The sequence below is a fragment of the Rattus norvegicus genome, chromosome 10, assembly GCF_021556685.1.
Source record: "Rattus norvegicus strain SHRSP/BbbUtx chromosome 10, alternate assembly SHRSP_T2T, whole genome shotgun sequence".
Lineage (NCBI taxonomy): Eukaryota > Metazoa > Chordata > Mammalia > Rodentia > Muridae > Rattus > Rattus norvegicus.
In genome coordinates this window covers 67,999,893-68,022,380 of record NC_141543.1, presented here as the reverse complement: position 1 = coordinate 68,022,380, position 22,488 = coordinate 67,999,893, and the positions used below count along the sequence as shown (strand labels likewise).

The 22,488-nt window shown below is 38.8% G+C and overlaps 1 protein-coding gene and 1 long non-coding RNA gene across 3 annotated transcripts in view; one reads left to right on the top strand and one right to left on the bottom strand.

The window, feature by feature from the left end:
• Positions 1-22,488, bottom strand: part of Ssh2 (slingshot protein phosphatase 2) — a 251,109-nt gene extending 228,621 nt beyond the window's left edge. For both annotated transcript variants that reach the window (XM_087572020.1, XM_087572021.1), the window contains exon 1: positions 22,169-22,488. In XM_087572020.1, the coding sequence (XP_087428146.1) occupies positions 22,169-22,231 (63 nt within the window). In that variant the 5' untranslated portion in view covers positions 22,232-22,488. The remainder of the gene's footprint in view (positions 1-22,168) is intronic.
• Positions 1,928-5,101, top strand: LOC148002978 (uncharacterized). Its single transcript, XR_015631829.1, has 2 exons — positions 1,928-3,800; positions 4,132-5,101. It is a non-coding gene; the product is annotated as an uncharacterized LOC148002978 (long non-coding RNA).

The following is a 22,488-nucleotide window of genomic DNA, read 5'->3' as shown; positions in this document are numbered from 1 at the left end:
ACTGTCATTACTTTTTTAATTTATTATAATTATTCTTTAATCTTTTTTTTTACAGTCCAGTTGTTATCCCAGTCTCAGTTGCCCCTCCTACTTTTCCTCATCCCATTCCCCCTCTCTCTGTCTCCAAGAGGATATTCCTAGTCCCACTCACACCCTACCACATCTCCCCACTCCTTGGGGCCTCAAGTTTCTCGAGGGTTAGGTGCTTCTTCTCCCACTGAGTCCAGACCCAGCAGTCCTCTGCTGTATATGTGTTGGGGGCCTCGTCTCAGTTGGTGTATGCTGCCTGGTTGGTGGCTCAGTGTCTGTAAGATCTTGGGGGTCCAGGTTAATTGAGACTGCTGGTCTTCCTATGGGGTCACCTTCCTCCTCAGCTTCCTAATTCAACCTCAGGGAGTTTTGGATCCTCAAAAATATTGAGGGTGCATCTCTGCCCTTTGCAACATGCAAGATAAACAACTGCTCTAAGAAAGAGAACCCACTCTGTCTTCCTAAAGAGTAATACTAGGGATACTTACGCTCTAGTTATACCTTTCTATATTATGAACCATTTAGCTGAGTGTCACAATCTGGCCCAAGTCCCAAAGCATTTTAAGTAACAAAATATGTAAAGATTTTTTATCAGCATATACACAATACTTTGTCAGTGTTTAAGATCCTATTAGACATTTGAATCAACACTGAGATAGATCACTTATAATGATGGCTCAGTGTAGCTTTCATTGAAAATGGTTAATACCCTTGATGAATGATTCCCAGATGAACTACCATTAAGGCTTCCTGACAACTTGCAATCCACTTAGTAACAAATTGTCCTTTAGAAATCTTATCATAAATTGAAAGGAAATAAACTTTGTATTTAAAAAATCAAAATATTATTTTGAGTGGTATGTTCCATAATTCAGACAATATAAGATTAGCTTGTCATTTAGCAGGGAATCATGTTCATTTTAGCCTATATATCCAGGACTTAATAGTTTTTCTTCCCAAATATAGAATGGTGATAGCATTTCCTTGGCTAAATTCATCTGTTATACATCTTTTCTTGACAAGAAAACGTTGAGTATATTTATCCATAGTGAGGAGGTAAGGCAGCCCTAGACAACCCCAGTTTTTTCATTCTCATATATCATAAGCTATATCTATTGTCAAAACAAAAGATTTTAAAAGGCCAATCTCGATGGTAAACTAACCATCTCATTCTGGAGTTAAGTGTATATTTTATTTATGCTAATTTGGTCTTATGTTCTGAATAAATACTTGTAAAAATGTTATAATGCACACAGACTCATCCATCATTGTATCCAGCAAATGTGTGTACAAAGTAAGCACAAGGTGGGAGCAACTGAGTCACATCAGACAGTCTGAGTTAACAGTTTACATGCCCAGAAATACAGTTGCTAGCGATTTACAGCATTTTTTTTTTCCAGAAACAAGACAAAAAAGCCCCTATTTCCTTGTAGGGTAACTAGATTTGATTTTTGCCTTATATGCTCATTTCTGAACTCTGATAAGGTAGGACTTCCCCTATTTCTCATTTGGTCTTCATGAAGATTCTACCATCAGGGCACAATTAACCTCATTTAATATAGGAAGAGACAGATTAGGAGACACATTTAATGGAAATAAGACTCCAGCTCAAGTTTTTCTGAATTGAGAGTCCCTACAATTAACTTCTCTGCTATATTATAATGCTTTTCCAGATGAAGAATGATTCAAAAGATTGAGTAAACTTGCCCAATATCAGACTGCTATCAAGTTCCTACCAAGACTTGAACTCTGGCTTTTTAATTTCAAGTTCTTTATCAATTAAAAACTGACTGCTAAAAGCCAACCAAGAGTAATAGATTACTGAATGCAAATAAAATAAAAATAACTTTTTAAAATTGAAAATATATTCTTCTCACCTATATCCCAACCAGTGTTTCCCCTCCCTCTACTCCTTCCAGCTCCCCTCTCTCCTACATCTACTCCCCCTCTTTCTCTTCAGAAAAGAACAGGCCTCTAAAAGGCAACAACCAAACATGACAAAACAAGACACAGTAAAACAAGGCAAAAGCCCTCCTATCAAGGCTGACAAGGAAATACAATAGAAAAAAAAAGAGTCCCAGAGCAGGCATGAAAGTCAGAGACACAGCAGCCCCCACTGTTAGAGGAGTCCCACAAAAACACCAAGCCAACAGTCATATGTATATGCAGAGGACCTAGTATACACTCTGATAGCCCTTGTGCTTGCTGCTTCAGTCTCTGTGAGCCCACATGAGCCCTGCTTATTTGACTCAGTGTGCCATGTTCTCCTGGTGTCCTCCGTCCCTTCTGACTCCTACAGTCTTTCCCTCCCAACTTCCGTGAGTTTTATAAAGTGTCCATAAACCGGTGTGCTATTATATGACTCTGTACTCCTGGTAGCTTCTTTAGTTCTCAAGATAGAGCTCTTGGACTAGTGAGGTGGCTCAGTGGGCAAAGGTACTGAAAAACCTGAGTTCAACCCCCAGGACTCACATGGCAGATGGAGAGAACTACCATAAGTTGTCCTTTGACTTCCACATGTATGCTATGTTATGTGAAAGTGTGTGTGTGTGTGTGTGTGTGTGTGTGTGTGTGTGTGTGTGTGTGTGTGTGTACACAGACATACCTGAACACAAAATAAAATATAATTAAAAGATTGAAAACAAAGATAGAATTCTGGTTTTTTTTCCTGGTTTTACATTTTTATTGGGGTTTATCATGGGCGGGAGGCGCTGCCACCATAAGGTATGCCCCTCCCACCAAGCAGGTCCATTCTAATCCTCCTCCCGCGCCTTCTAGGACTTTTTCTTTTTCTTTGTGCTGCTCTTTGGGCAGCTAGCAGCAGCCTCAGGCTCCTCAGAAAATTTCCTTTTTCTTAGGGGTGATGGGGCTTGCCGCCTCTTCTGGTTCACTGGCCATTTCCTCTTTAGCTGAGAACTTCTTTTTCTTAGGAACACTTACGCTGCTAGTAGCCAACTCTTCAAGATCATGGCCAGATAGAATTCTTTAAAATTGTATTAGTTGTTATGGTAGGCCAGGGTTAGACAACATCTATTCCAAATCTTCTCTCTCTTGCTGCCACTCAACATTTAAGAAAAAAAGCCATATACTTATTTTCATGGGTGGCCTTACAAGTAGAGATGGCGATGTAATATATTTCCTGTCTATACCTCAAAAAGAAATCGTCTAGGGAGGGAGTTGGCCTCTGTCCTGGCTAGCTAAGCCAGCCATTGGGAATTAGAGAATTGGTACTGTCAATTGACAAATTTGCCTGGAGGCAAGTTTTTTTTTCTTGGAGGTGCATTTTCTTGCTGGTTGATTTGGGAGGGCCCGCTCTGTCAGTAGTCCTGGCAGGTGGTCCTGGTTCTATAAGAAAACAGGCTGAGTAAATCTTGAGCAAGTTAAGAAATAGCACTACTCCATGGACTCTGAATCACATCCTGCCTCCAGGTTCCTACTCTGATTTCCCTCTTTCCGTCATGGTGTTTTATCACAGCAATAAAAACCCTAAGACAGCTTCTAGGAAAACTTTTGCTTTCCCAAAAGTAGAGCCCAGGCAAACACTACACTTTCTGTCACTTCCTGGAACAAACATGAATGTGCTGTTTAGTGCTACATTAGCCATCTTTTATGTAGAGAAAGCAGAAAACAGACTCTAATATACAAAACAGAAAGTACAAAGAACTTGGATCTTGCCGGAGATACAGCTCACTGACAGAGCACATACTTGCCTATCATGCGTAAGGTCCTAGGTTTAAGACTCAATGTTGAGGGGCTGGGGATTTAGCTCAGTGGTAGAGCGCTTACCTAGGAAGCGCAAGGCCCTGGGTTCAGTCCCCAGCTCCGAAAAAAAGAACCAAAAAAAAAAAAAAAAAAAAAAGACTCAATGTTGAAGAGGGAAAAAGTGGGTGTTCATGATACAGTTGAACTGCTAAGATAATAGTACTGCTCTCTCTATATATGAATTTGTTATAAGATAAACTAAAAGTATTCTTTTTTTTTCTTTTTTTTTTTTTTTTTTTTTTTTCCGGAGCTGGGGACCGAACCCAGGGCCTTGGGCTTGCTAGGCAAGCGCTCTACCACTGAGCTAAATCCCCAACCCCACCAAAAGTATTCTTATAGCTTAAACTTGTTCTTCTGTTTCTGGTGGCCAAATCTTTCTAAACAACTCAGTTGCTGATTTGAAAACATCAGCAGATTCCTTCATCTTTATTATTGGCATTTTTCTAAATATGAAACATTTGGAACAACACTAGATATATACTAAGTCACAGCCACAGTTCTTCAACACAAGGTATATAGCCCCCAGTTTACCACAGTCCAGTCCCCATTTTGTAAGCTTCACTATTTAGGTCATCTGCATAAGCTCACAATCCTATTTAAATTCATGACCTCCTGTGTTACTGAAATCTAAGCCTGGTCTAGAATCCAGGTGGTTATTTGAATAAATAACAAATGTCCAGTCCTTTACTACCAAAGATATAGTTAACATAAAGTCTCCTGAAGCTACTCAAGATATAAGATATTTTGACCTTCATCCTTGTAATCAGAATCTCGAAACCATTTAACACTAAAATGAAGAGCTAGGCAATTTTCCACTGCTAAAATCCTATGAGCCCATATGAAGCAAAATTTATAAAATAACCCAAATATTCTGATAGTAATAAAAAGTCCAAGAAACTTTTAGATTTATCACACAGAAGTGACAAGGGAAGGACTGAGATATAGCTCAGTGATAGAGCACAGGCTCAAGATCCTGGGTTTGACCCCAGGTTCCATTAAAAAATGATAAAAATGGTAGGAAATACACGTACAAGACTACAGCACCAGCCAGGTGTGGTGGCATAGGCCTATAATCTTAGCTACTTAGGATATTTGAGGCAGAAAGTCACAAACCCAAGATCTACCTAGACTATAGCAAGTTCAAGGCCTGCCTGGGCACTTAAGAGAAAAACACTGTCTCAAAATAAAATCTAAGAGACTGGAGAGATGATACAGTGGACACAGTACTTGTATAAGCAAGCTTGAGGAGCTGAGGTGAGTTTGAATCCCCAATTCCCACATTAAAAAAAAAAAAAAAAAAACCAAAAAACCCAAGACTGCACGGGCCTATAATCCTAGCACAGGAGGCATAGTCAGGAAGACCTGAGGGGCTTCATAGCCAGACAGTATAGCCAATCAGTAGGCTCCAAGTTCAGTAAGAAACACTGTCTCAAAAAAATAAGGTAGAGAGTGATAAAAGAACACTGGCCTCTAGGCCCCATGTATGGGTTTCGTCCTCAGAAAAACTATGCCAGTATAGCAACAAAATGAATGAATAAGTCAGAATCCTAATCTATAGCAAGTATTCTAAATTACATATTCAAAATAAGACAAATGACCTTATACATGGTAAAAATACACTATCAATGTTCGCAAATGAATATAACTCAGTTGTAGAGATGGGGGGATAAGAGTGAGCATATGAGTCAGCGATGGAAAAAAAGAATATATAAAAGAGACTATAAGCCCTGTACTTGTTAATGCAGTTTTCCCTTAAGTACCTTGAATCAAGACTAATTTGGTAGCCAAGTTTCTGCTTTCATCAGATATGCATTCTGAGCAAGCTCATCATCAAAAGTTCAAAATCATCCCTGAGTCCTTAAAGTTTTTCTAAAAGACTTTTAATGTTTGTTTACTAAATTGTCTTAATTTTTTTAGTCCTACAAATTAAAATGCCACAAAATGGTGTTTAAACAGTGTACTAAGGATAGCTTTTTTCTCCATAAAGCTCTTGATTTAATTTTCAGTGTTATATACCAATCAAAAATTTATTTAATAAGAAAGTATCAGAGTTCAAAGACATTTTCAGTTGCACCATGTCTAACTAGACTTCCCTTATAGTCAATAGCACTTTCTTTAGGGTTAGTTTTAAAACCACAGAATAAGTATATATCACTTATAGAGTGGAGAAAATGACAGATTATGAAGACAGATCAAGTCAAGAGAAACTAGAGAGGATTACAGCATAGGAGGAAGGATTGTAGCTCCTAAGGAGATAGGAACTCCACAGCAAGACCAACAGAATCAACTAATCTGGACCCTTGGGGCTCTCAGAGACTGAACCACCTACCAAAGAACACACACATGTAGGCTGGACCTACGTACACTGGTGGCACACACATAGCAGATGTGCAGCTTGGTCTTCATGTGGGTCCGGAACAACTGGAGCAGGGGCTGTCTCCAAAGCTGTTGCTTGTGTGTGGGATGTGTTCTATCTGGGCTATGCCACTGTCTGGCATCAGTGGGAGAGGAAGTGCCTAGCCTCACAGAGACTTGGTGCTTCAAAGCACCAAGGTGGGGAAATACCTGGGCGGGGAGGGGAGCACCTGCTCAGAATAGAAGGGGATGTAAGGATTGGGGAAGTATTGTGGGAGGAGCTGACTGGAAAGGGTGATAGTGATCAAGATGTAAAGTGAACAAGTTAAAAAAAAGTCATTAAATAAATTTTGGTGTGAGATTAGGAAAGATTTTTTACAGAATTTTTCAAATGGTCTTAAGATATTTCTACCATTTTGAATTGAATATTTATGCAAAATAGTACTCTTGGCATTGGTGATTCTAAAATAAAAATGTTGTTTAATTTTGAAAAATGTTGAAAATGCTATATCCTTATATAAAAATAAAAGAGCATGGCCATTTAACTAGGATGGAAAAAAAAAGAATATTGGAGTTCATAGACATTTTCAGTTGCACCATGTCTAACTAAACTTCCTTTATAGTCAATAGCACCTTCTTTATGTTTAATTTTAAAACCACAGAACAAGTGTAAAATGCTTATGGAGTGGAGAAAATTATGGATTATGTAGACAGACCAAGTCAACGGAAGCTGGAAACAGTGGCTCCTACCTATAATCCTAGCACCAGTGAGGCAGGGCAACCACAGGGAATCAAGGTCATCTTGGGCTACAATGTAATTTCTAGGACAATGTGGGCTGTCCTTCATACAAATAACCCAGAAGAAGGAGAACAAAAAGGGGAAGCTTTTGTATAATTTTTTCAGTGCTCTTTTACATAAGGAAATAGGTTTTTCTTATTTTCTTACAGGGTTCAATGTGTAAAACATGTAGTTTAACCAAAGTTGAACCAAAAATTTCTTGCTGGGTCACATATGAGTTCATTCAGTTGCTTTGGAAATGCCTCTACTAAGACGTTATTCAATTTCAACTGCCAACTGCTTGTAATGGCTGAATTTAGATTGTTCACCTTTCTCACCTATTGTTTCCTTGAATACATCTAGTGTCTTCGGATTCTCTAGATTAGAGAATATCTGGCTATTTCTATTCTAGTTTACCACGTGATTTATTTTCTCAATCATTAAAATATAAACATATCAAGTCTATAATTTGATTATACAAACTATGATTTGCAGTGATCTTACAATGAAATGTCAATAAATTAATATGCTTAAGCACAGCCTGTTAAATGGATAAACTCAGAAGACAGCTGCATGAATGAGTCATTCCATCTAGCACTTCAGGTTGTTACACAACTATACGTAAGGAATTTAGTTGAAAAGATAAGCAACTAGAGATTCTCTAATTTCAAAGAACAAAACTTTTATTTAGTGAAAAATTTTAATGATACTAACAAACTACTACACTAATCAGGCTCCTTTCAAATAAAAAATTTTAAGCCAAAAAATTAAAGAGAAATTTAACTCTCAAATAAGCTATTTGAGTTATATTTTTAAAAAGCAAATATCTTGCCCATAAAATTCATTATAATAAAAAGATTAATAATTTGTAAATAATGAAAAACTAAGTCATTATTATGACTAATACTTCATAAATAAGTGCATGCTTATTGATACCAGGATATTACTAAGATGGTTTTTATTTAATTCTCACAATACTTCTGCAAAAGAAGTACTATCACTACCCCAAAGTAGTCTGTTCAAGACTATAGATTATAAAGCAAGATTCAGATTCAGGACAACAGTGTCTAGACCCCACATCTAAACATTATACTACACTACTGAAGTATTTTTGAAAAGCTAAAAAGAGATAGATGGAACACTTTTAGAGATGTTCTATTCTCATATGGCCTGCATTAGAATTGGCAGTTAAAATTTTTATTCTAAATGAGGAACACCTTCTCAAACCCCAGAATATCATCATTAAATGATTAATTTAAAAAGCCACAGTTTTAATAGGCAGATATAGAAGACAAATCAAGCCAGGCATGGTGGTTTCTATTGATAATCCCAGCACATGAGATGCTGAGGCAGATCACCATGAGTTCAAAGCCAGCCTGTACTACATAAGAAGTTCTAGGACAACCTGGGCCACAGAGTGAGTTTAGTCTTCAAAATTTCAAACAAGATTAGTTAAAATTTTATATTATTGAAATGGTAATGTATAGTTTATCCTAACTCCTGCCTTAAAAAAGAATATATTTTTAAAATATTTTTAAAAAATTTGGGGGGTATTGTGTGTGTGTGTGTGTTCTGCCTGAATATACATCAATGTACCACATGCATGCAGTGTTTTCTGGAAGGCACAATAGGGCATAGGATGCCTGGGACTGGAGTTACAGACAGCTGTCAGCCACCTTTTGGGTGCTGGGGATTGAACCCTGGTCCTCTGGAAGGCAGTCAATACCACTGAACCATCCCTCCAGCCCAGAAAATAGTGTCTTTATTGAAGAAAAAGCACTCCAAAATTTTTCATTTTTCTTGCTTGTTATTTTAATGTTTGATTAGAGGTGTGAGGGGGTGGCAATAAGAAGAGGGATTCCCTGGCACTGGAGTTAGAGACGATTGTGAGCAGCCCAACGTGAGTGCTGGGAAACTAATTCAGGACCTTTGGAATAGCACTATGTGCTCTTAACTGCTGAACCATCTCTCCAGCCACTTTGATGCTTCTTCATGTTTCTGAAGCAACAAAAGAATTACTGTTGCAATAAGTTTCATGTAGATATCTTCTTTTAACTTCAATAAACATAATATCATGCTATCCTATACTTCTGCAGCATTAGAAAAGAATACTACTGTGAGTTTTCTCATTTTCTTTAAGTAAAAACAGAGACAAGAGGGAGAAGTGAGGGGAAGGATAATAAACATTCACACATGCTTTCCAAAGACAGAAGCTTTGATATCTGTGGCTACCATGTATTTTTTGATGATCACCTGGTAGAAAAAAAAAAAACTGACTTCTGATTGTGAAGGCAGCTGGCAGAGAGTAAAACCTAAAAGTATACACACATATTTGTGTACACAATGTACACACACATTTACAGACATTTGCTAACTGCAGGTATTTTTTTTAAATCTTTCTTTGTCGGTTCCGCATTCCCCGAAGTCTATTTCCTACATCCACACCTAGTTTGTGCCTCTCCTACTCAGTATGTACAGGTTTTGATCACACATGTCTGTACTGGACTTGTAAATTCCAATGGTCTCTTATATCATCCCACAATCTATGAGAAGTCTCTTCTACAAGAAACCTCTGCCGGGCTAGGTGTGGCCGCACATGCCTTTAATCCCAGTGCCTGGGGGCAAAGGGAAGTGGATCTCTATGAATTCCAGGCCAGCCTGGTCTACATAGTGAGTTCCAGGACAGCCAGAACTATATAATAAGACCTGATTTCAAAAAGAAAGGAAGGGAGGAAGGAAAAGGGAAAGGGAAAGGAAAAGGAAAGGAAAAAAGAGAAATGAAACCTCTGCTTGAACCAAGTTTCTAGGCACCAGCAGAAAAATGACACAAACTATAGCAGGACAAAGGTAAAACTAAATGATTAAAGCTGCTGTAAATGGTGCTGGACAGGTGGCTCAGAGGTTAAAAGCACTTAATGTACTTCAAGAGGACACAGGTTCAATTCCCAGGATCCACAAAGCAGCTCAAAATCATCTGTTAACTCCAATGCCCCAAGGGATCACCTTCTTCCAGCCTCCACAGGTTTCAGGCACATGCATGACACAGAAACATATAAGCAAAACACTCATACAGATCAAATAAAAAATTTAAATAAAAAAATTTAAGATAAAAACATAAATAAAAGAGGAAGAAACCAAATACCACCTAAACTGAGAAACCAATTCTAACATGGAGACAGTAATCTGGTCTAGTAGTTTCTCTCTATGGCAACAAAAATCTAAATCCCACTCTGCCATTTCAGCTGACTGCAGAACTAGTCTTGACATCTTTCTGAAAATCAGTTTTTACCTGTAAAGTGGGAGCAGTGTAATGTAATGCCCCATGAAGTGGCTGTTTGTGATGTCTGTTTATACCCTGTGTCTACTGCACAGCGAACACCGACAATATGGCTGCTATTACACAGACTTTTCATTCCCCTTTAGATTCTAGTACTAGGGATTGACCTTTGTGTATTCTATAAAGTTCCTACCACTGAGCTATATTCCTAGCTCAACAGTTATATTTAAGATTTCTTGCTCATAATCATAAAATTTAAGCCATCGCTTAAGCAGGACATGGTACCATGCACTAGGAATTCCAGTACTTGGGAGTTAGAGAAGGGCATCAGAAATTCAAGGCCAGTCTCAGCTATACATCAAGTTCAATGCTAGAGTTAGCTAAATAAATAAATAAATAAATAAATTAAAAACAACGGCACTGTAAGGGGATGCCAGGAGCACATTTATACACCAAATTCAAGGTAATAGCAATGCTACAAATGTTAAATGAGCAAGAAATTATCTTTATTTTTCCACCCCCATTTTGTACAGGTTGCATGGCACTGAGCACCGGCTTACAGTTGTCAGTCAGCATACATAGTACCATTTCTATACTGCTGGCTTAAGTTCATGCTTCCCTCCTCCTGCTACTCATTCCTAACACTTCATGTGCTGATTAGTTCCTACTCTTTTCTTAAATATAATTTTCTCATTTAAGGTTCAACTAAGAAGTACCTGCTCCTGGCCTCTTTCCATCTTCAAGGTTATATATTTGCAATTACTACATTGTAATTTAATTACTTATTTTACATGAGTCACTCTATTCATATTGTTTCATGAGGTCAGGGACTAACTAACTGCTAGATCACCAGAAGCTGCAAAAATGAGCAAGCAGGGGTTGGGGATTTAGCTCAGTGGTAGAGCGCTTGCCTAGAAAGCGCAAGGCCCTGGGTTCAGTCCCCAGCTCCGGAAAAAAAAAAAAAAAAAAGAACCAAAAAAAAAAAAAAAATGAGCAAGCAGATACCCTCTGACTCACGCAAATGCAGGTGCTATGGTCTTTAAAACTCAAATCAAGTAGCTCTAGAAATATAGGTTCAGACACGGCACTGCTGTCCCACCCAATAAGTGAAATATTTTTCCCAAACTCTCAAGGTGTCTAAGGAGCTTATCAATACCTTTCAGAGCCAAGAGCATTTCACCAGAATTTCCCTGGACAAACAGAAAAGTGGGGAGCACTGTGATTTGTACCTGTGCTTCAAGGGCAAATTGGTAATAAAAGTGTCTAAAGATGGTTCAGTACTGAGAACGTGAGAAAAACACTAGCTGGGATTACCTAACAAAAAACAGTTGTTAAGTATTTGCTGAATAACAAAAGTGTTTAAGTCTCTCTCATGTATGCCCAATCTTTTATATATTTCAGGTTGAGTATGAGGTCTTATTAGTAATCATCTTTTCTTTTATTGGAAACTGTTTGCCTATTATGTCTAGATTATTGAATAGATAAAAAATAAATTAAAAAATACAAAGCTGGTAAGGCCTTTACTGTCCAGCTTTACCTACATTGTTCCCTGTAACCTACATGATGGAAGGAGAAAATCAACCTCCATAAACTGTCCTGTAACTTCCACATCTGTGGCAATGCCCTACCTCCATAACTAATTAACTAATTAACTAACTAACTAACTATAGAAATACATTTAAAAAGCATACAAACACTGAAAAATCTACAGATCAGTCACACTTATTGTCAGCAAGCATTTAGGGAAAGTGCAGTGGAGTCCTGAGCTTCTGGAACCAGGAGTGATACCTATTCAGGCTACCTAAGAAGCAATGATGGATGCACAGTGTAATTTTCAGACTGCATATAATCTAGAAGCTGCATCTTCTCACTTAAAACAGTGGGAAAAGGATGAGACACCTGAGAATACTTCTGAGTACCAAAGGCAGGTTTTCTCTTCCTCGATTTCCCAGGCTTTGAGTCAAGTGTGCATGTGTTCCTGTGCACAAGTCTGGGAATACATAAAGAAGCCAGAGTCAATCACTCTCCACATTACTTTTGGAGACAAGGTCTCACTGAACCTCTAAACCTGGAGCTCAAGGATCTAGCTAGAGTGGCTAGCCAGCCAGTCCCTGGGACCAGCCTGTCTCAACCTTCCCAGGAACACACCACAGTACCAAATCTCCTCAGTGCCTAACGTAAGTGATGTGAAAATCAAATAGAAACATAGGTAAGATACTCACCACAGAAGGTTAGACAGCAGTTCAGTGGTGGGATGCCTGCCTAGCAGCTGTCAGGAAACTAAGTATTATAAGTGTTCAATAAACAATAGTTATTTTATAATGGATAAAAATGGATGACAAGGAGGTTTCTTAGGGATGATGAAGGTACAGTGAAGTAGTTTTATACAGTTATTGTAAACAAGTGTTAACCTTTCTGAGAGACAGGTTGGCAACTTGTAATGCTAGAGTTAGCTAAATAAATAAATTAATCATATCCAATGGGCTTCTGGAATATCTTTCTATTCCTAAAAAAATAATAGAATTCAAAATGAAAAAAATGCAAGTGTAACTATAGTCATGGATCTATTCACTGATGTCTGTGTCAAATGCTTTGTGCCCTGATAATATAAAAATAAGCAAATAGATCCAGTCTCTGCTTAAAAGTTTGGTAAACAACCAATCATTAAAGTACAATAAACTGATAAGAGCCACCATGATTAAGTATAGGGTGCATAGAAGAAGCACCTACCATTCTCTGGGAGTAGAGTCAGGAAAGCTTCCCAGAAGTGACATTTAAGCTGAGACCTGAAGGATGAGTAGGAATTAGTTAGGTAAAGAGTGAAGGAAAAGTGTTCCAGGTAAAGCATCTGCCAAAGCCTAAAGACGGAAGGGATCACAGCGTGTGAGCTTAACTCTGAGCGGTGTGCAATGCAGGAAGTGGGAGAGACGAGGCTCAAAAGGCTAGCGGGACTGATTCATTCAGGATCTCACAGGCAAAGTTTCAATTGTAGATTTTATTCTAAGAGTAATAAAAACTGAATTAAAAAGTAAATATTTCATAATAAGTAGAATTAATTATCAATAGTCTTAATATAGCAAGAGAATATACAAATTTAAAAGAATGAAAACTGGTTTAAGAAACAGAAAATACAGGATTGAAGTGAGGGTTGTATAATTCTGTAACTTTACTAAAAAATTCACTGAATTATTAAGTTATTTAAGCAAATATATTTCAAGATTTGTAAATTATATCTATATAAATATTTCATTTACTTATTTGAGTTTTTTTTTTGGGGGGGAAGGGTTTCATGTAGACTAACCTAACCTGGAACTCGAATTTTCCTTTTGCCTACCAAGTACTAGGATTACAGGTTTATGCCACCATGTCTGATTTAATGTGGTACTGGGAACCGAACCCAAGGTTCTGTGTATTCTAGGCAAGCCCTGTACCAACTGAGCTATATAACCTCAGCCCTAAATTTGTCTCTTTAAAAGCTAATATAAATGCCTAAACATCTGAAAAATGCTTAACCTACCTAATAATAAAATATAAAATCAAGCCAACTACTAGAGTAGATACTACTCCTTTCTCCCCAAATTTGTAATTATTAAAATTGAAATGAGATTATCCAGTGTTAATCAGGTCACAAGAAATGAGCATTCTTAAATGATGCTGGTTGGAATAAATGTTAATTGGAATAACCTTTTCACAAAGCATAAACATGTAACCGTGGTCTGAAGTGTATTTATGCCCTGCGTTCCAATAATTGCATGTCTTAAAATCTTAATAAGTGTTCCAAATATATTCAAATATCTATGCCAATAATATTCACTGCAATGTAGTTCACTGTAGAGGAAAAAGATGGGAAAAGCCAGATGCCCACCAACAAGAGTGAGAATGAGTCATAGTATAACTTCTCAATGTAGCCATTCTTGACAGACACTGTATCTGTGAAATAAGCCACACTTGAAAAATAATAAGACAAGTTTACATATACTAAGCAGCCTTTCAGCTTAAAAAATACAATGATAATAATCCTAGCACTGGGGAAACTAAATCAGGGTCACAAATTTGAGGGTAGCTGAAGTAACAGAGTTCTTACTCAGGGAGAGAGAATACATGCTTTTATTTTTCTCTCCATACTTCTTTTTACATTTCCATACTTTCTATAACATCACGTGCTGTTTCCTGAGTGTGTGCGGGTTTGTAGGGCTGCCTTCAATACCTTCAACAGTATCACAGTATTTATACTCCATAGAAATCAAGTTTATATTCCTTTGGCTTTGTTTCCTCTATTGAAGAAGGAAAGTATGGCCATGTCTGAATGTATGATTTACTGTATCTCTTTTATCTAGCAGTATTAAGGCATAAGATATGGGGGCCAGCAAGACAGCTCAGCCAGTAAAGACGCTTGCGATCATGTCTACTGATGTGAGTTCAATCTTCATAAACCACATGCTAGAAGGAGAGAACTGACTCTCCCTAAGATGTCCTCTGACCTTCATATATATCCTGTGGCACATGAGTATACACATAAATACGTACACACAGCAAATAAATAAAGTAAGTATTTTAATAAGTTATCTAGTTTATGTGCCTTTGTGTTTTGTCTGCATGTATGCCTGTGTGAGGTGTCAGATCTTGGAGTTACAGACAGTTGTGAGCTGCCATGTGGGTGCTGGGAATCAAATCCAGGTTCTCTGGAAGATCAGTCAATGCTCTCAACTGCTAAGCCATCTCTTCAGCCCCTAAAGTAAATATTTTTTAAAGAAATAAAATTGGAGTCACCACTGGGTCAAAGTGAAAGGTAAGGTAAGGGGCTCATGAGCATGTGCAAGAGAAGATGGGGGGGGCTGAAATCCATCTTCATTCCACCACTCCACCCATTTTTCAGAATGAGCACTGCATGTGTCTTGAAGGGAAAAGTGGTGCTTTAGCAGGACTCTGTCAGCCCCCACCTGAAACATCACCCTCAAAAACCAGCTAATCCCGACATGTCTCCTTTGGACGATCTGGAACAAGGTCCAAAGTACAGCCATAGCTAGCCGCACATCAGGGTCGTGAGGCTGGGACACTCCAGCCCTGTCCCGGGACCTAAAGGTACTGCAGGCCGGCCGTTCCCAGGAAGATGCTTCTTTCAGAGGCAGCATGGCCAGAAACTACAGGCAGAAACAAGTGATGGACGCAGCTACAGTCTACTAGCAAACATTGATGGCCGACAGGATAATATTCACACAGAACATCAGGTTAAAAAACAAAAATCTCTTTCAGTTCTGAGATTCTTCTAAGCACTGACTGCTTTCAATGATTGTCAAAAAACCCTGATTACTTATTTCGTCTGATAGAAACAGGAGTCACTTGTTTTAAAAAATGGTCATTGTAATGTAACTGGGTCATTTACCATGCTGGTGTTATACAATAAATTCATAAAAAAAAAGAAAAATATATTTGTGAATGAGTTATGAATTCCCCAATCATGTGTCTTCTTTCCCTTGATAATAGCTTTGCTCTGTTTACCATGCTATCTTTAAACACATCTCCCTGGGCCTGTTGAGTAACTAGGAGTACAAATGCACATCATGCAATGCTGAAGTGTGCACCTTAAACATTAAAACTTTGGTAAAACTTGGATGGTCAACTATCTAAAAATATATTACACTCAATTTCTATTGTCTAAATCAAGACCAAATAAGGTTAAGCCTTGTTAGGTGGTTCAGGGTCATCATTATGAACTATGAAGAGTTTCATAGTCTCTAGATAGTAGCGGGCTTGAAAAGGATACATTAAGTACAAAGGAGTGCTAAATTCTTTCCCTCCTCCCTCCCTTTTTCTGAAATGTCTCCTATGTAGCTCAGGATGGCCAGGAACTCACTATTCATTCAAACTAGTCTTAAACTCACAATCTGTCTGCTATTTCCTCCTAGGAGCTGGTATTACAGATATAAAACACCCAGTTTGCTCCACCCCCATTACCCTTTGCCAGTTACTTATTTCAGCTTCTCTTGCCATGAAATCACCAGCTTTAATTTCCCAGCCTTATGGGAGGGAGGGACGGAGGGAGAGAGAGAATATGTTTTCAGTACCTGCAAGCTTCCATTTCTACTTTGCTGTTGGTGATCTTCAAAGAGGAAGAAAAAAAAATATCTAAGCTTACAAGAACTATGTGTCAATTAAAGGCTAATATGCCTCAAATAAGAGCATCACCTAAAACTATTTGCATTGACTTGGATGATTCTGTTCTAGGCTGCAAATGTTGAAGTAATGAACTCCAAAGAGAATATACTTACACTTTCTTGATTATATCTTGTTTTATTTCTCTCTCAATTAGCATTTAAGACCCAGATCACAAGCTACATGTGCTGTTTCTCTTAACATGTCATGAAAGGAGATGTGGAGTAGGAATGAGGGGCTTAGGCTAGTTTATGGTCTTATACCAGCTTTGTAACCTTTAGTATATTTTAACCATAGTACCTGCCTTTTATGAAGCTGCTCTAAAATTAAATTAGATCACAAAAACAGAGAAACTGCATTTCTGTGACCTGGTATTAATACTAATATTAACTCAGAAATATATCCTGCCAGTTTGGAGGTTGTGGGGATTGGAAGATGTTCTCATGGTAGCAAATTTGTTTACAAGGAATATTGTAAGGTACAGTGACTACAGTTAATAATGTTTACAGACTTGAAAATTGCTAAGAAACTTTAAATGTTTATTATAAAATATGTAAAAATGTATATATAGATTTTATGTGATATATATTACATTATAAATATATTAATTAACTTCACTTAATCATTCTTCAATAGACACAATCAATAAACATAAATTTTTCCTGGTAAGGATGCAAACAAAGGGAAATTATCATACATTGTTGGTAGGAATATAAATTAGTAAGAAGTAGTATGGTGGTTTGTTTTTTTTTTTTTAAGTAGAACTGTCAGATGACCCAGCAAAGGAAATGAAATCGGTATGAAGAAACACATGCACTAACATGCCTATTGTAGTTCAATTCACATCTGCCAAGACACAGAATCAACCTAGGTTTCATCAGCAGAGGAGAAGGTACATATGCAACGAAATAGTATTTACCTACAAAGAGAATAAAGTTCTGTCATTTGCAATAACATGAATAGAATTAGAGGATGCTATGCTGTTAAGTAAGTCAAACATACAAAGAGTAATACTCTATGTTCTCCAGTCCATGTGGAAGCTAAAAAGTTGATCTAATAGAAGTTGTGAGAACAGTGATTACCAAAGCCTGGGAAAATGTGGGAAAGGAAGAGGCGCTGGTTAACAAGTACGGGTATACAGTTGGTTAGATGAAATCCCTTTGAATGTGCTGTAGCACAGTATAAAAATAAGATTGATAATAAGTAATTATATACTTCAAAATAGCTTGTACAGACAATTTGGAATTAGTGTTCCCAACAATAAGAAACGATGAATGTCCAAGGTGATAGATATAACCTTATTTATCATATGCACATTATATGCATATATCAAATTACCATACTGTCTTGCATAAAAAAATGTACAATTACTATATACAAATTAGAACTAAAATGGCCTTTTTTAAAAATTAAAATTATAAAAAGAAAATTTATATCAGAAAGAATAGAGGGCAGGTTTGTGTTGTCTGTGCTGCTGCTGCTGCTGTCTAGATCTGAACCCAGAACTCTTAGGCCAAGAATTCTTAAATTGCTCCTATTAATTAAGAAACATTTATTTTCCTTATTTTAAAATTTTTTTAATTTATCTTTATGTGTATGGGTATTTTGCCTATATGAATGTCTATGCCTCACATGATTCCTGGTGCCCCTAAGGCCAGAAGAGAAAGTAAGACCCCTGAGGGACTTAAGTTACAAACAGTTGGGAACCACTGGGTGGGTACTGAGAATCGAACCTAGGACCTCAGTAGAAAAGAGTCATAGCTCTTAACTGGCTGAGTCATCTCTCCAGCCCTAGCAAACATCTGGTCTCTAGGAAGAACAATATATCCCAAAAGTTGGTATCTCTTGTTTCTCTAGTCCTTTATCTAGTCAGTCTTATAATCCCTGACATCTGTCTCTTCCTGTAACACTTCAAAATTCCAGCTCAGACCTTAACAGCCTTAACTGGTTCTACTCATGACCTCTGTCTTTCCTAAAATCCTCTGTCCCAAAGCCCCTAGATCAATTTTCTTAAAACACTTCTGGATCCCATTGCTCAAAACATGTGAGAACTTTATATTGCCTTTTCATTAATCCCAAATACCCAGCCCAGCAATTCCTGCATAGCCCTAGCTACCTCTCACTTTTATTTCTCACTGTCCAAATAAATCCTCAAGCTGGCCGATTTAATCCCTTCACTTAATGCATTGTACTCTTCTGACCCTAAGTGTTGCAGCACATAGCTTTTCTTTACCTAGGAGACCTTGCTCTTCCTATCTTCAATCTTGGCCTATAGACACTCAAACTTCAAAAGCTAGTTTGAGAGACACTTACTGTGGTAGACATCATCATCACCATCACTTCAACATTACCTTCAAATATTAGACACATTGTGATTTGAATTACAACTCCAGTCACTTACTCGCCGAGTGACACATGACACATTTCTCAAATATCCCTTGCCTCAGTTTCTTCATCTGTAAGACAGGGATAAAAGCAACTTTCCAACTTTCCTTTGGCACATTATGAGGAATAACTGAATTAAGTCATGTATGTAAAGTATTTAGCATGATGCCTTGAACAGATGAGAACCCAAGAGAAATAAATTGTTGGTATTCTAATTACCACCATTAGTAAACTTAATAGTGAACCCAGACAATACTTATGACCATTATAAACTGGCTCACGTATAAACAGTATTATTGCCTTCACTGTCGCTATGGTGTCTCTATTTGTCTTCTACCAGCCCTATTATCCAAATTACATCCTCTGATAGACAGGTTACTATCTTATATGACTTAGTATCTGTGATGGTCACTCATACCTGGTAGGTAATTGTACTAGGTTGTCTTTCTTGATTCTATGACCAAACACCTAATTAAGCAGCTTAAGAGAGGAAGACGTACTTTGGTTCACAGCTTACAGATTTCCCTCATGGAAGGGAAGGCATGGTAGCAGGAATTTACTAACATGTGGGTAGATGAGAAAACAGAGAAAGGGACTGCTGGGCTCTGTTGGACTTTTCCTTCTTCTTCAGGGCCACATTTAGGATGGGTCTTCCCTCCTCAGTTAAACCGCTCTGGAAATATTTTCACAGTAAAATTGACATTGAAGATTAACTACTGATTAACTACTACAATGTTCAAGTTCTTTATGCTTAATGAAAAATGCTGAAGAGCTGACAGTATTAAAATATCCAACATACTCAGTGAAAGGAGCACTAAGGAATTCTTTAAAGTAGTTAAAAGACTAAATCTTCAGCCTCACAAAATGAAGTCCTTCTTTATGGTTCTAACTTCCTTTTGCACCCTTCCTCACTTTTAAAACCAACCAACCAACCTATTCATATAGCAAGAGATAAAACAGCAAAATATATGCAAATCAGACAGCCATCAAATATTGTAGTAAAAAAACCACAAGACAACTGGGCTGAGCACAGGTCTGGATGGAGTCAAATAGGAAGACAATGTAAAGGGAAAGAGAACTGGCTTGTCAGTCACACTAACAATGCTGATTGTTACTCACACACAGCAGTGCCAGGATTTCTTTACACACAGGGCCAAGTATAAACAACCACAACCATCAGACCAGGGGATGCAGAAATATCTGTCACTTAGCTTAATAACTGAGTTTACTACTCAGTATTTACTACAGCAAATACTACAGTATTTACATGATCACTTTTAATTGTCTACCTATGCCAAAAATGACTATAACATTCTTTGAGATTCTAAAGTATCCCAAGTTTTGACTAATAAAGCCATGTCAAATAGAAATGGCTTTACCGTATATCAATCATTTACTTCAGGACAATTGATATGACAATGGCTTAATTAATGTTATTGTAACATAAAATGTTTTCAGCAATGCCCAGGGAAAATATTTTTTTTTTTGGTTCTTTTTTTTTTTTTCCGGAGCTGGGGACCGAACCCAGGGCCTTGCGCTTCCTAGGTAAGCACTCTACCACTGAGCTAAATCCCCAGCCCCGAAAATATTTTACAATACTGGGTTCTACTTCATATGTATGTATCTACTAACCCTTGATTATTTTCACAGCCAAAACTAGGCCTGTTAACCACAAAAATCAGTGGATTACTCTTGGAGTAAGTTACGATGGTCTGACGATATGCTATCAATTCTGAAAAAAGTCTACCATAAAGTGAAAACAATCTACTCATGAAAATACTACATATTTCTACCCCTCTAATATTTGTCTTAAGCAGACCCTAAAATGTTTCATTAGTTCTGAAGTACAATTATTCTCAAATAACAGAATCATAAAGCTTTAGAAACTCCACAAGTCCCCCACTGCAGGGATTCTTTATATTACCTTTCTGGCAAAAGCTCCCCCCACCTCCACCCCCAGTACCCCCTACAACCCATCCTCACCCCCACCGCCCTACCTCCCCCACCCCCCTTCTGCTTGATACGATGTGTCCTACTTTGCAAAACAGTGTAAGTTATTTCTACAAATGTCTTCCCTAAACCAATGGAAATGTGCCTCTTTAAACTTCTATCCACAGATTTCAGTATTGTATCCTGGAACATCACAAGGTAACCTCTAAAATAGAGTAATTTCTTGAATTAGGGTAGTCATACTAAAACACACAAGAAAACTCACAAAGGAAGAAACTACCACTATATGCAACAAAATTTTGAAATTCAGGAAACTATATTGAAATCACAAGGCAACACACTTTCAAGATACCAAACCTCACATCTCAGTTAACAAATATTAATAACCCAACTTTCTTTCATACAGTGGAAGGCCAAGGTGTTCATTGAATGCCTCTTCCCAACTTGTCACTACTACACCTAATGTTAAAAACCACAATTCTATAGGAAATAGTCCTCCAATTGCTCACATTTTCATCTAGATGCCTGTTTTATTAAGACCCATTTTTGCCACACTGGTGCAATGCTAACACACATTAGCAGGTAGCCACAAAAATGAAGCCCAAGGATAGAGCTGTAGAGGAGTCAGGGTGGGGGTGAAGGCATAGAGAAACCCAGCAGGGGAAAAAAAAAAATGCTGGTCGATGGGTGTTTTCCTTCTGGAAAAACGCTTTAGTGACACAAGCATTTGAAGTCATGAACCATCCAAGCACAACCCATGAGCAAGAAAGATCATGAGCCATGAGTGTAAGGCATAAATGTCCGTAAGATGGAAATGAATTGGCACTGGTCATTGAGCAGCACCAGAAGCTGTCGGTCCTCACTGAGAAAGGTAAAAGTCCAAGAAGCAGAGATCACTGCCATCTTTTAAAGGAGGGAAGAAACCAGGGAGTAACTACCACTGTGCAGTCCAGTGAAGCAAGCCTAAGCTGTACCGGAGCACAAGAGATGCCAGAGACTAGAGAAAGGCACACACAGGGCGAGACGGAAGAAGGATGCGCAGTGCACTGAACCGGTCCCTGAAATGGTGTGGGTCAACGATTTGGGTGTCGGTCGGGGGTAACCTAGGAGCCCACCTTCCCCTCCCTGCAACAGAGCAACAGAGGGTAAAAGGGGGGGGGGGGCGTGAAAAGCAAGAATGACTCATAGCTGAAAGGAAGTGCTCAAGCCATGGGAAGCATGCTACGGGAGATTTTCGAGCCAGCGCTGTGAGGGACTGGGTGCTCCGGGTGATGGAGGGAAAAATAAATAAATAACAAAACGTCTGGCAGTCGCTGCTGCTCGCCGGTAGGATGAGGGTGTGGGGGGTTCGCGGCAGCCTGAGTGCCAAGGCCTGGGAAGAGGCGCGGCGCGTGCGCAGTGGCGTTCGGCGGGACCCGCTGAGGCAAAGCGGAGCCGCAGTGACAGAAGCTTGGGAGCTGCCGCCTGGAGGGACTCACCGAGGCGCAGGGGCTGGAGGTGGTGCTGGGGGTAGGCGACCGCTGGACCGTGACCAAAGCCATCTAGGTGCTGCTGGGTTGTTCCGGGCAGGGCATTCTCGTCCTTAGTGTGGGGGGCGGGAGGGTGACGGAGCCGGGATGGGGGGCGACGGGTGAGGGGTAGGGACGAGGGAAACGGGGAGAAAGATGAAGCCGCGGGAACGGCCTCTGGCTCCGCACCCACCACCGGACTCTCTCGCCGACTGACGCGCCGAACGGGCGGCGGGCGGGCAGGCGGGCGGTTCGGCAGCTGCGGGGCACAATGAGCGCTCCCAGTGCGC